General features: G+C 38.5%; 1 protein-coding gene across 1 annotated transcript in view; it reads left to right on the top strand.

The window, feature by feature from the left end:
• lrba (LPS-responsive vesicle trafficking, beach and anchor containing) overlaps positions 1-14,617 on the top strand; it is an 817,631-nt gene that overhangs the window by 68,849 nt on the left and 734,165 nt on the right. The window contains exons 9-10 of the mRNA XM_059965020.1: positions 4,458-4,655; positions 6,056-6,189. Coding sequence (XP_059821003.1) covers positions 4,458-4,655; positions 6,056-6,189 — 332 coding nt within the window. The remainder of the gene's footprint in view (positions 1-4,457; positions 4,656-6,055; positions 6,190-14,617) is intronic.

The raw sequence follows: 14,617 nt of genomic DNA, 5'->3' as shown, positions 1-14,617 counted from the left end.
GGCAAAAACTAAAGTTTTTTGCTTTGTCAAGTTCCACTGCTCTCACCTCATTCCTATGAGCTGATTTGAAGACTGTAGTTCTTATTGTCCAGCTGCAGTAAAGGCTCATGAGTAACCAAAGTTGTATTTAGGACCTGTAAAAAGATGAATGAAATGCGAGCACAAGGAAATCTGTAGATGCTTCCAGTCCTTCCATGTGAGGCAACACAGCGGCTGGTGTGGTATACTGTGCCTGGTGCTCCCGGTGCGGCCTTTTATATATTGGTGAGACCGAATGCAGATTGGGAGACCGTTTTGCTGAACACTTATGCTTTATCTGCCAGAGAAAGCAGGATCTCCCAGTGGCCACACATTTTAATTCCACGTCCCATTCCCGTTCTGATTTGTCTATCCATGGCCGCCTCTACTGTCAAGATGAAACCACACTCAGGTTGGAAGAACAACACCTTTATATTCCGTCTGAGTAGCCTCGAACCTGATGGCATGAACATTGATTTCTCTAATTTCCATTAATGCCCCTCCTCCCCTTCTTACCCCATCCCTGATTTATTTATTCCCCCTCCCTATTTTTTCCTCTCTTTGCCCATCACTCTGCTTATTCTCCATTTCCCTCTGGTGCTCCCCTCCCCCTTTCTCCCGAGGCCTCCCGTCCCATGATCCTTTCCCTTCTCCAGCTCTGTATCCCTTTTGCCAATCACTTTTCCAGCTCTTAGCTTCACCCCACCCCCTCCTGTCTTCTCTTATCATTTCGGATTTCCCCCTCCCCCTCTTATTTTTAAATCTTTTACTATCTTTTTCTTTCAGTTAGTCCTGACAAAGCGTATTGGCCCGAAACATTGACTGTACTTATTCCTATAGGTGCTGCGTTCCACCAGCATTTTGTGAATGAAATGCTAGCATTTTTCAATTCTGTTAAAGTCATTGACTTGTTATATGTGTAACACTTACCCAACAGGCTGGTATATGTCTAGGGCAGGGGTCAGCAACCTTTACCACTGAAAGAGCCACTTGGACCCGTTTCCCACAGAAAAGAAAACACTGGGAGCCACAAAACCCGTTTGACATTTAAAATGAAATAACACTGCATACAACGTTTTGTTTTGCCTTTATGCTATGTATAAACAAACTATAATGTGTTGCATTTATGAAATTGATGAACTCCTGCAGAGAAAACGAAATTACATTTCTACATGCAACAAAAACATTTTGACCTCCGAAAAAAAGACGTTGGGTTGAAGGTTACTTTTAAGTAAAATACTCGACGTCTATTTGAGTCCTTCTTGTATTTATGAAAAACGCCAAACTTAAATTTGCCGCCAGCAGCAAACCAAAAATAACGTCAGCCAGCTGTCAACCTGAAAAATAAAAGGACTATTTCACTGAACAATGAAAACATATGAATATACGTTAAATAATAGGCAATTAAAATATTTATCATCCTTGTTCAGGTTGACTCACACCTGACAATGCAGTCGTATTCAGTAGGGATGGATCAATGCTTAGGGGAGTGACCGGGAAGGATAATGAACTCTCTGAACTCACAGAAGCGTTTCCCAAACGATGTTTGCATTGCGATGATTGCAGAATGTAAATACTCCGAATTTATCATGTCGTGACCTTGTTTGAACTCTCTCAAATTGGGGAAGTGAGACAATGTGCCTTTCTGTAAATCTCTGGCAAGCACTGTCAACTTGCGCTCGAATGCCAAAACATCCTCCAACATGTGCAGGGCTGTACGTCCTTTCCCCTGAAGAGCTGTGTTCAGCGTGTTCAGGTGCGCTGTCATGTCTACCATGAAGTGTAGCTTTTCCAGCCACTCTGGCTGTTCCAGCTCAGGAAAGGTGAGCCCTTTGCTGCCCAGGAAAGTTTTCACTTCTTCCAGACACGCGACAAAGCGTTTCAGCACCTCCCCTCTGGACAGCCAGCGATAAAAACACGTTGTAGCGGTGTGCTACACGCAGTCAGTAAACTGCAGTCAAAGATAGCTTTATTCGAACTAAACAGCCTTGCTTTTAAGCCTCTCTCAACCCGCCCCCCATGGGCGCGGATGCTGCAAAAGACACGTACTCACAAACCCCCGTAGGCTATCTCCCTTAGCCTGAACGCTGGCTAATTGTGAGCCGGTTCGGATGTGTCAGGAAATGGGTCGCCACAACGTCTTATTTAGATTGTACAAGATCACCATAATCTTCAAATTTAGATTTACATTTCAAAAACTAACAAACTAACATAAAATACATTTTAATTAAATACTGACCATGTAGCGGTGTGCTACACGCAGCGCTAAAATTACGACACGGAGTCGGTTCGGATGTGCCAGGAAAAGGGTCGCCACAACCAATTATTTCCCAAAGCAACAGGGAGCCGCAGCACAGACGTAAAAGAGCCACATGTGGCTCCGGAGCCGCGGGTTGCCGACCCCCGGTCTAGGGGAAAAGGAGATCCAGCCACACACCAATCCCACCTCCCGTACACGCAGGTGCTGTGAGAATCGAGTTTATGCCTCGCGCCCACCCACAGTATCAAACCCACAACGAATACCGTTATGAAATACACTTTAAAGAGTTTACTAAAATTAAAAGAGTATTAGGCAATACAATATATATGCAAGGTAAACAAACAAAAAGGCGCCAACTTATCAAAGTTCAGTCAGTTTAGTGCACATCGTTGGAGCTCAAACATCGAACCATTCGACCCCTCGTTGCTTGCCTCCAACCTCCACGTCTTCACACCTAGGACCACGCCTGGTGGTCTTCCGAGCAGTGCAGCGCACGTCCACCTTCCTCGACGTCTTCCTCCCGCTCTCTACCAAAAGCCCACGAAAAACCCCTCCCCCAAGTTTCCAGCCTCACAAGACAAAATAACATTCCCCATTGGTTAACAAGTGAATACAATTACCATATCAACAAATATAAAGCAAAACAACTGCGAGAGAAACACTTACCAAAGAAGCATTCCTACTCTTTTAACAAACCAAAAAACCCATTTTGAGTAACATACACAGGACATTGTCCATATGAAATCATCAGAGTTGCTTCTTGATATGCTGAGTATTTCAAGTTTTTTTACAAACAAAAATGTAGTTTAAAGATAATTGACAATTTGGATTTTGGGAGAGAGTTTCACCTTGATGGATCAAAAGAGATTTTTCATTTCTTGGCAGTTTATCTTGTAAATCTGCTAATATGATAAATAACTTATTCGTGCTACAGGTGTTCATCCTTGAATGTTTATGCTGTTGATACCTGTGAAATGAAAAACATCAACATAATTGTATTCTACAGGTTTTCTATATTATATTTCCTTATCACATGAAAAGAGGCCATTTGATGCATTGAGTCAGTGATTGACTGCAGAGCACTCCCACCCCACCCCCCTCGCTCATTTTTCTAGTAAGTTATTCTCCCCACATTCCCATCAAACACCCCTCTCCTACCAAGCTGTTCAGATTACACATCAACCTACACAAGGGGCAACTTAATAGTGGTCAAATATCCAACCAACCATCTCTTTGGGATTGGGAGAAAATTGAAACTCTGAGGCTTTAGGGAGAACGTGCTAACTTACAGTCAGCACCGGAGGATTGAACTGTGAGGGCAGCAGAGGCTGGGTTTGCAGCTTTACAGATGAGCTCCCCACTGTCTTGAGAAGAATGTGACGCACGTCCAAGGTCCAGCATATGAATGGAAACTACTCAAGCACATGTCTAAGTGCTTAAGCTATGTTGGAGGTGGTGTTTGCTATACAGTAGAAAGCACCAGCTTGTAGTTGTGTAGCATCTTTTAACACAGTGAGGCATTGCAAGGTACTTCAGACAACCATTTGATACTAAATATCTTGATGTTTAGCAGTAGACAACAAGTTTTTAATAGCTTGGCCAAAGGGGTAAGTTTTATGTAGTGTTTTAAATTAGGAAAGAGACGCAGAGATATTTAGGAAGAGAATTCCAGACCCTGAGCCCTTGGCATAGCAGGTACTTTTAGTAGTTGAGTGATTTTAAAATTGTTTGTTCAAGAGGGCAGAATTGGGAGAAGAGGGTTGTAGAGGTTTTTTTTTTAAAAGCTGAAATTTGGAGAGGTAGTAGTGGACTATTAAAATAAGATTGAGAATTTAAAAGTTGTTGTAATAATGCTTTCTCAGGAAGTCATGGCAGAAATGATTGGAATGTGTATATTTTGTAAGTAAATGAGTCATGCAGGAGAAATTGCATGTTGAATCTTCAAAGTAGAGGATGTACTGAAATTTGTGATGTTCCCAAGGCTGAATATACATCAAGCATTGATAAACAACCAGACAATGACTATGAAAGGCAAATGTTTGTCAGAAGAAGTTTGTCCACATTTTTGAGGTTTCAGCACCAAAAGCCTCTAAGATTGTCATTTGTGGAATTGAATCATTTTGTGCTATTAAATAATCTCAACTTTCATTTTTGATGAGAAGCATTTGTACTTTTCCAGGGTGCTTTCAAATTTAAAGCAGAAAGTGATCTCTTACTAGCAGAACATCACAAGTCACTACTTTATGATGGCAAGCTCTCCAGCAGCATTGCCTTCACATACAATCCAAAAGCTACAGATGCTCAGCTGTGTTTAGAATCATCCCCGAAGGATAATCCATCTATTTTTGTTCATTCTCCTCATGCTCTCATGCTACAGGTAAGAGATGGTCTGTTTTGCACTTTTAAAAAAAAAGTATGTTTTCCTGTTAATTATTTTTAATGGCTAAAACATATTTTGAAGTATTGACAAATCTCTAATTGAAGAATGTGTTAAATTTAGTAAAGTTCTCTTCAAATTTAAATGGCTTTATACATCTATGGTGTTTGAGGTGTTACGTGCCAGCAGCCATAGATCATAGACACAGATTTTAAAGTTAAACAAATATATTTTCAATACCTACCCAAAATATAGACAATTAAAACAGTTGCTCCCCTAACCAAAAATTAACAGTGCAATGCATTTTCGCTCACAAACTGTGGAGGTCTGGAAACAGTTCCTCCCAAGTCTTACTCAAACAGAGTTCTAGGATGGCAATCCAGAAATGGCACAAGATGATGATAACAGAAAATTCCAGAGGACAAATGATCATCACTTAACACACTGGATCCATGCAGGGGTAACAAAGTGACTGTCACAGAAGATTCCAGAGGTCAAGTGGATGTCACTTAAATATTAGAGTCCACGTAGGGATAACAAAGTGATGCCTAAGTTCCAAAATCCACATAGGGATATCACAAGGTGACGGTCACGGAATATTCCTTAACACAAGTGGTCGCCATGTAACACACCTGAATCCATGTATGGTTTAACAAAAAGTGGTCGCCACAGAATACTCAAAAAATCCGAGTATGGATCATCCGAAGTGACAGTCACGTATCCAATATGCACTGTGCGCTGCAAATGATCACAATCTTTTGGACACGGAGAAATATTGGGAATGTCCACTGCTGTAGTGAACTCTTCAACCAACTCAACTCTCTCTCGCTGGTAACTCACAGTCCGTTGCATCGCTTAGCTGCAGAAATTTTCAGAAACCTCCCGAATTCAATAGAAAAAGCCTAGCCTCATTTGTTATATTATGCCATTTGCATGCCTCATCCAGGCGCACCTAAATGATGCCATCCCACGCCCTGTCCAGGTGCGCCTAAATGATGCTTACGGTTAATCCAAGCAACCTTGACACGTAACAGAGGAACTCATTGCAAGTGACTCTGCACTATCATGTTTGTTTTCTTTCTTGACTTGAAGCTAAGCCTCTTAAATTGTGAAAGTAAGGTAGATTTTGTACTTGGATTTAATTTATGTGAATAACATGTGGATTTTTGGGGGATAAAAGATGTATTGGAGCCATAGCTTTTGCTTGTATAACACTTGCCACTTGCTTTTGCTTTAGAAAGATTGAGAGTAAATGTGGCCAAAATATAATTGCTTTTTCAATATTTCATTTAGTTTTACAATTTTTAAATTTTTTTTTCTGCTTTTGAGGTGCATGTTGAGTTAAGTCAGAGGTTATCTTTCTAAAATTTTGATTTGAGCTTTGAATTTTTTCTTAACAGGATGTGAAAGCTGTGGTAACACATTCAGTACAAAGTGCTATCCATTCGATTGGTGGTGTTCAGGTGCTTTTTCCATTGTTTGCACAGCTTGACTATTGTCAGCATTCTTCGGACCAAGTAGACAGTACTGTGTGGTAAGTGAATTTCATGATGTTCCTACCACTGGGGGATTGATTTGTAAATAAGATACTGTTGATGGATTAACAAGTTTAAAGAACAATCCCTTCACCCACAACACCCTGTCCTTGCTGACAAACAATAGCTTCTGGTTCTGATTTGAATGTTCTTGTTTTAAAATCCCACTTGCCCCTCTGTTTCAGTTTTCTCTAGTCCTGCATCACTGAAATGTTTGCTTCTCTGAGCTAAATTGCTCAGCCATTGGCAACAATGCTTTCAGTTGCCAAGACCATGAAATTTTCTACTTGTATCTTTCTGCTTGCCTTTATAGCACCTTGTGTCTCAGTATCTACAGTACTGTGCAAAAGTCCTAGGCACATACAAAAAAAATCTGAAAAGTGAAGATGCTTTTAAAAATGAAATGAAAGTTGTCTAAATACAAAAAAACATTTACTATAAAGAGCAGTAATAAGTAACAAACTAAATCAAGTCAATATTTAGTGTGACCACTCTTTGCCTTTAAAAACTGCATGAATTCTCTTCAGTACCCTGTTGTACAGTTCTATAACAAAATTGGCCAGTAGGTTGTTCCAAGCATCTTGGAGAGCTTGCCACAGTTTTTCTGCAGGCTTTGGCTGTCTTGCTTGTTTCTCTCTCTTCAGGTAATCACAGGCAGCCTCGATGTTGAGATCAGGGCTCTGTGGAGGCCACACCATCTGTTGCAGAACTACTGGTTCTTTTCACTGAAGGTAGTTCTTTGTGACCTTGTTTGTGTGTTTGGGGGTCACCGTCCTGCTGCAGAATGAAGTTGGGATTGATCAGGTGCCTCCGTGATGTGGTGGATGAAAATCTGCCTATACTTCTGAGTGTTGACGATTCTGTTAATTCTGGCCATATCGCCAACTCCATTTGCAGAAATGCAGACCCAGACCTGCAGGGAACCTCTGCCATGCTTTACTGATGACTGCAGGCAGTCATCCATGTAGTACTCTTCAGCTCTTCTACAGACAAACCTGCCTGCTGTTTGAGCCAAATATTTCACATTTTGATTCGTCAGTCCAGAGCACTTGCTTCCATTGTTCATCACCCCATTACTTGTGTTTTTGTGTTCACGTGAGTCTCTTGTCTTTGTTTCCACTTCCAAGGAATGGCCTTTTGGCAGCAGCTCTTCCATGAAGACCACTCCTGACGAGTTCTCTGGACTGTAGAGAGGTGTATCTGGGTTCCAGTGGTTTCTGTGAGTTCAGAGCTGATAACAGTGCTGGATTTCTTCTGATTAGAGCCAACATCAGTTTGATATATCTCTCGTCTGCTGTACTCAGTTTCCATAGCTGATCACTGAATTGGACAACACATCTTGAGACTCCTGTCTGCTGCTAAGTTTCTGCTTTGGAGAGAGCTTGCTTATGCAGGATGACCTCATTGTGTCTTGAGGGTATGCTCACTCTTGCCATGGTATAAGGATCGATGATTTGAAGATTAAACTGTCTCATCTGCCACACTCTCATCTTTTAGTTTGGTTGTTTTTCACCCAGTTTGATTCCTTCTACACCTGTTTCTGTTAATCATTTTAGTTCATTTAACTCATGTCATTGATCATTAGCACCTGTTGCTGGGTTATATCTTTAATGCAATCAAGTTTTTATTTGAAAAGTGGTTGACTATCTATTCATTTCCATAGATGCTGCCTGACCTCTCAAAATGTTGGAGGAACTCAGCAGGCCAGGCACCATTTACGGAAAAGAGTAAAACATTGATGTTTCAGGCTGAGACCCTTCATCAGGACTTGGCATACTACACTACAGTGGTTAATTTGAGTAAAATTCTTCCATTATTTGCATTTTAGGCATCTGCCTTTCGTATTTTGTTTTAATATCTAAGGTTATCAGTGCATGGACTATTGATTAGTAAATAACAATGTGTGTCTACATGTGATTGACAAATCAAAACAGATTTTAGATAAACATTAAAATTGTTTTTTTTAAGAATAAATAATAGTGAATTGGAAGTAGCTGGAACACAAAATTTCACACTGCTTAAGTTTTGTGAGGAATGTTTTTCTTTTTTGGGATAAATGTAAGGTTCCAAATTTTTGGCAATGAAACTCGTAGAATTCTGAATGTTTTGTTGTAAGATTACCTGTGACTTTCTTTTTGGGGTAATCAAAATACATCTTTTCCTGATCCTTGAGGGCTTGTAGAATGCAAACCCATTTCTCACTCTGTCTCATACTCATTATTTAACATGAACATGGTTTCTGGACAATATAGGTAAGTGGGCTGTTTCGTAGCTTTTTATTGTACTACATGTCTATATGCCTTAAATTTATTTTATTTTAGCTTAGGCTTTAGTCAAAAAAAAACATGTCAACTTCCACCACCCACCTCTATTTCTACATCTAATTTGACAATGATATTTTCTGTCTTAAAGTTTAGCCATGGTGGTTTTGACATTTTAGCTGTTTTAACCAGTAATGGTTAACTGGGAAGATTATTTGTTTCTAAACTGAACTTTGAACTTTTGAATATCTCTTTTGTTATTTAATATCAATAATCAAGTATATCTGTATAGTTTTAACCACCTTTAGCTGAAGTCCCCTCTTAACTTTAAAACAAAATCAGGAGACTACCATTCCTCTCATCAAAACCCCCCTAACTTTTGAGAGATCAGTCATATTCTTCTCCTATCTTTGTAAATTATTATTTCTTGGATATCTGTTGAAAGTCCAAAATGACTTGGGTTTCTGCCTCTTTATAGACGGCAAGCTGAGGATACAGTAGCACTTATCAACTATCTTATTTTTCCAGCTATCTCATGGTTTGCCATTGGCCTACTGGGTTTTTCCCCATTCTCCCGTTTTTAAGCTTGCCTGGCTCATTGGAGATTTTGTTAAATTGCTGTGGAACATCAATAACAAAATTAAATGTGAAGTAATATAGAGTCATGAAAATCTTCCAGTCTGGCATTAATCAAGTCCTGAGGAGGTCAGATTACTGGAGTTTTACCTGAATGCCTGCCTTGAATTTACTTGAATCCATCACAACTCCAATTATGCCTGTCACTTCAAATTCCATATTTAGATTTTCAAACCATCTGGAAAATTCTGGAAACAGCTTTTTGTATTTTGCCATATATACATTTGCCATTATTTTCTACATCTTTATGAAATTGTCTCTTAACCTATCTTGCTACAAGAAGCAAATCACTAGCATTTCCAGGCCAACCTATCTTTTCAATTGAGAAAACATTTATTCCTCTCACTGTTTTGCACTTTAAAAAAAATCCTGTAATGCTATCTATTAAAAACAGACAATATGTATTTAATCACTTTAATTGAGCACAGATGATGTTTTTCTTTACAATCAAATAAATGTATATTTTGCTATGATCCATAATAATGATAATGCTGGACGACAATTTTTTTTTAAAAATTGATGCTTCCTCAGAATTTATTTTTGGTTATGATGGACCACTTGAAGCTGAACATAAATATAATTTCCTTCTACTTTGTACCATGTAGGAATTTGGAGAAACAGGAAATTAACTTTTATTGAATATAATGCATTTAATTGCATAAAATTACTGACACTTTGCAATAGTTCAACTCACCTAAAAATATTTGTTTTTATTTGTACTCTGTGTCTGAGGCTTCTCATTGAAGTGTTGAACAGTAATCAGCCAGCACTGATGGATTCCAGTTGTCCTGCTACCATTTGTCCATGACTGCAATGTTCTGGTGAAACCTTTCACCATGCTTATCACTGACAGTGACAAGGTTTGCATGAGAGAAGTCTAAATGAGAATGCAGAAAATGAATCTTTAGTGACATGTTTTAACAGGAAGCATGTTGTCAACCAGCTGCAAGTAGTTTGGTGCTCTGTAGTTGCTAAGAAAATTTTCAACAATATCCTTGAATGCCTTCCATGTGATTTATTTCTATTTTTTTGTTCTTTGGTCTACTAGAAGTTCTTCAAATTGCCTGTCATTGATGACCTGTTTGATTTGTGGACCAACAAAAATGCCTTCCTTAATCTTGGTATTAGTTATTCTGGAAAACTGTCTTAAATATTGAAATCCTTCACGGAAACTTTTATGCCTGGTGACAACAGATTCCATCCTTGCAGTTTTGAACCCAGTAATTCTGCTTTTGCCTTTGGCAAACCCAAGTCGCTGACTAGATTATTTAACTCAGACTGAGTTATCAGATGAGGCTCACTCAACATAGAGGGTTCAGGTTCCGTATCAGTATCCATGTCGTTTTCTATTCCTGGCTCATGCATCGTGGCATCTTCGTCTGCCTCCCTCTAAACTCCATGTATCTGGTGGCTTTGATTCAAGACAGCGCATATTGCTCAACGAATGTGAGGAGTCCAGACTTTGTGTTGGTCACCAATTTTACACCCAAAGTTGAGCTCATAGGCGTTCTTAATAAGTTGAATCATGTTCCGTTTTTGAGATTTAAGTGTATACTTGCCGCAAATATAATAACAGAAAGTATCATGGCTGTTGCAACATTGGCAAGACATTTTGCTATCACAAGTACTTCTGAAAATTCAATTACTTTATTATAATGAGTACACACAATATCCTGTATGTGTAGATCATGTGATCATAGGCCAGTATATTGTACATGTAAACTCAATGCCTAGAACAGAGTGTGTGTGTGTGTGTGAGATGCTGTTATAGTCTTTCTCAAGTTCAATTTAGGAATTGAATTACAGTTCAGGAGTGTAGTCCAAAAAAAACTGACTTGCCAGTTATTTTTTTGAGGGAGATTGTTTAAATTCAAGAGGCAGGTGGAAGAAGACCTGAGAGTTCAAGCAGGATTATAAAATGAAAATATATTCTGTGATGTACTTGGGGTCCAGACCATTTAAAAACTTTAAAGTAAGGAAGAGGATTTTAAAGTCAATTCTAAAAGATGCAGGAAGCCAATGCAGAGTAGCTAGTATGGGAGTGATATGTTCCCTCATCCTGGTTTTGGTTAAAAGTCTAGCAGTGGCACTCTGAACGAGTTTAAGTTTATTTTAATGGATTGCTTTGAAGCTGTTAAAAATGCGTACAAGTAATCTAGTCTTTAGGATATAAAGGTGTAATTTAGTTTTACAGCATCAATAAATGACAGAAACAAATGTATCTTTGCAATCACTAAAAATGTAGGAATGCTGTTCTTGTTACTTTGTAGGATTTAAAATTCAAATCTGAATCAAGCATAATGCCCAGGCTAGTTACTCTTGATTTTATAAGAGGTGCCAAGTTCCCAAAATTTTCAATAAGTTTATCTCTTTGGCTTTACCAAAAGAATACCTGATTTATCTTCATTTAGTTTTCAGGAAATTATTGCTCATCCATTTGTTTATTGCAGCCATACTAGAAGTCAGAGACGATAGGCTGTTATCATGGTCAGGCTTGACCGAGGTGTACTATTGTGTGTCATCTGCATTACTGTGGCAATCAAGTTTAAGCTCTCTAATGTGTCCCAAGGAGAGCATGTTTCAGGAGAAGAGTAGGGGACCAAGCCAGCTTCCCTGAGCAACACCAAAAAGTACATTGTATCTCCTAGAAAATTGGTCTCCAAGTCAAACAAAAATATATGAACAAAACAAATTTGGGGCACTGCTGGAGAGGCCAACCTAGTTCTCAAGGCAATCTAGGAAAATGTAGTCAAGTGTATCAAAGCCTGAACTTAAATCTAGAAGAATTAGAACTGAGACTGTTGGCATCAGTGCTGGGCCTAAGGTTGCTGATATTCTTGGTGAGGGCCGTCTCCATGCTGTGGTTTGCTCTAAAACCTGACTAAAACTTTTTTAGAACATTATTCCCATTCAGAAAATTGTTGAGTTGGTTGAAAATAACCTTTTCAAGAATCTTGCCCAGGAAGGGAAGATTTGATACAGGCCTAGAGTTAGCCAGTACTTCACATTCAAGACTTGGCTTATTAAGTAGGAGTTTGACAGCTGCTACTTTGAAGGCATCTGGGAAAAACTCCAGCTTCAAGGAATGTGTTAACAATTATTCTGCCAGAATTGAAAACACTTATATTAAGAGTTCTTAAAGTGTGTTTCAGACAAGGTTGAGACAGTAATTAGACAGTTTACTCTTTATTATGATCTTGTAGGGTTCTGAATCAGAAATACTTGTAAATTTTGACATGGTTTTCCATTTTTTTAAGAGGTGGCTGTAGAGGTTACATGTATCTGTAGCGGTACTGTTCCTCATGGAAGTAGTTTTGTTGATTTTAAAAAAATATAATATTGCCATGTCTTCCAGGATATGGCATCTATTTTATATTGAAGCACCTAGCAATCAGACTGTAACTTGCTGCTTTTCTATTCTGTTCCCTTTTGTTTATTTGTGGCTCAATCTTGGTGTATGATCCCTATTTTGAGTTTCATTGTTATACTTCCAAATTGCAGTGGCAATAATTGTAGTTTGTGAACATTAGGTTTAAAAATTTAAATCTGAAATAATAACTAAAAAGTCTAGAAACTCTCAGCAGGTTCGACAGCTAATGTGCAAAGAGAAGCAGTTAGAGTCAAGCCTGGGACTCTTCTGACAATGGGGTTTCAAAATGAAAGTTCCTGGCATTTTCAGCTTTTATTTTAGGTACAAAAATCTGTTTAAAATATTTTGTTTAATGTCTCTATGATCTGAGTTTTTTGGGTGATCAATAAGACTTGCGATTAGCTTTTATTTTTGTGTCAGAACCATGGTTGCAATGTGGAAGAAACAAAAATATAGAAGAGGCAATGTATATTTACATGGCTATAGACCGAAAGAGTGTGAATATTTATCTTTTGTCTTACTGATCTCTGCCCAGAAAGATCTGAGAGTGGTTGTTAGAAATAGTTTGTTCAGAATTCTGGTCAAAAAAACTTTATACCCTTAACTTTTTATAAAAGGTATTCAGTTTCTGGTATTCTCTCACTCTCCACTGTTAAGTAAAATTATAATAAATTATTGAGTTAGTAGCTTGATTATAGCTGGAATCTGATACAGTATTATCTTAATAGCTAGGGTTTTCTTCAAAACACCAGTAGGGCATGGGGAAGATGAAAGTTTGGGCTGTGAAACCATTTTAAAACTATTAATCCAGCATGCTCAAGAGTTCAGTCTCAAACCAGCAGATCTGCCTGTTTGTCAGATGTTATTTTATTAATATTACAGTGAATTTGTTTACTTTTTAAAAAAATGTTCTCCAGTAAGTTCCAAGGAGACACAGTTAAGTTTGAAGTGAGTATAGAACTGGGGCCCCAATAGTTCAAGAAGCATAGGAATTTGAAGCAGTTGGGAAGCTTGGCAACTGGGAATCCAGCTGGCAGGAAGGGAGCTAATTCTTTCAGTGCATAATTACCCCACCAATTCTTTTGCAAGCCTTGAAACCCCTATTATCTCTGAATTTCTGGACTTTGTTTGCATGTGTGTGTAAATCTTCTAGACAAATTCTTTCGCTCTTCATTTGATTCCTGCTGCCCTAAGATCATTATTCCATCGTTTTTCCTTAAAGTATTTGAAGCACTTTCTTTTTGCTTGTTTGATATCTGCTCAAGTGGATTTCTAACCAAAAGATTGCCTCATATTGAAGTTTGTGCATATATACTACATAGGGACACATGAACAGAAAGATGATGTTATGCAATGGGTATCATAGATTTTTTTCCCAAGAACTTTGTGAGTGGTTGAAAACACTTAGTTGGTTTATTATTGCACATATAATGAGACAGTGGAAACACTTGTTTTGCATATTGTTCATATAGATCAAATAATTGCACAATGCTTTGAGATAGAACAAGATAAAACAATAACAACACAGAATAAAGCAACAACTACAGAGAAAGTGTAGGGCAGGTAGAGAATAAGGTGCAGGGCGATAATGAGGTAAATTGTGAAGTCAAGAGTCCATCTCTAGTCTTAGGAAGAGTCTAATGTCTCTAAACTATTTAAATGTACACAGTAACTGTTATAACAGATGGCTAGAAGCTGTTCTTGATCCGATGGTACATGCTTTTTAGGCATTTTTATTTTTCTGCCTGATGGATAAGGAGAGAAGAAAGAATATTTGTGATGAATGGGGACTTAGATTATGTTGGTTGTTTTACTGAGGCAGTGAGTCCATGGAGTGGAAACTGGTTTCCATGACATGCTGTGCTGTGTCCACTGCTCTCTGCATATTTGAAGGAAAATTTACAGGCAGGTGGACTCATGGAAATCATGAGAACTTTAACTTCAGAGCACATTGGCTGAACCCCAATTAGAATCCCCAGCAAGTCTGGGTCCTCTGCATATGTTGTACAGATAGAAGGACGAACTCTTACAGTTGGGTACAGCACTCGAGGCAGTTCCCACCAAACTCTATCCATGTGTTCATAATGTCTTTAAAAAATTGATTGCAGATTTATCAAATACATGAAAACAATCTGGAACTTGAAAATGCAATGTTTTCTA

This window comes from Hypanus sabinus, chromosome 3 (genome assembly GCF_030144855.1).
Source record: "Hypanus sabinus isolate sHypSab1 chromosome 3, sHypSab1.hap1, whole genome shotgun sequence".
Classification (NCBI taxonomy): domain Eukaryota; kingdom Metazoa; phylum Chordata; class Chondrichthyes; order Myliobatiformes; family Dasyatidae; genus Hypanus; species Hypanus sabinus.
Note: the sequence above shows the minus strand (reverse complement) of the source record. Positions and strands in the feature narration are given on the sequence as shown.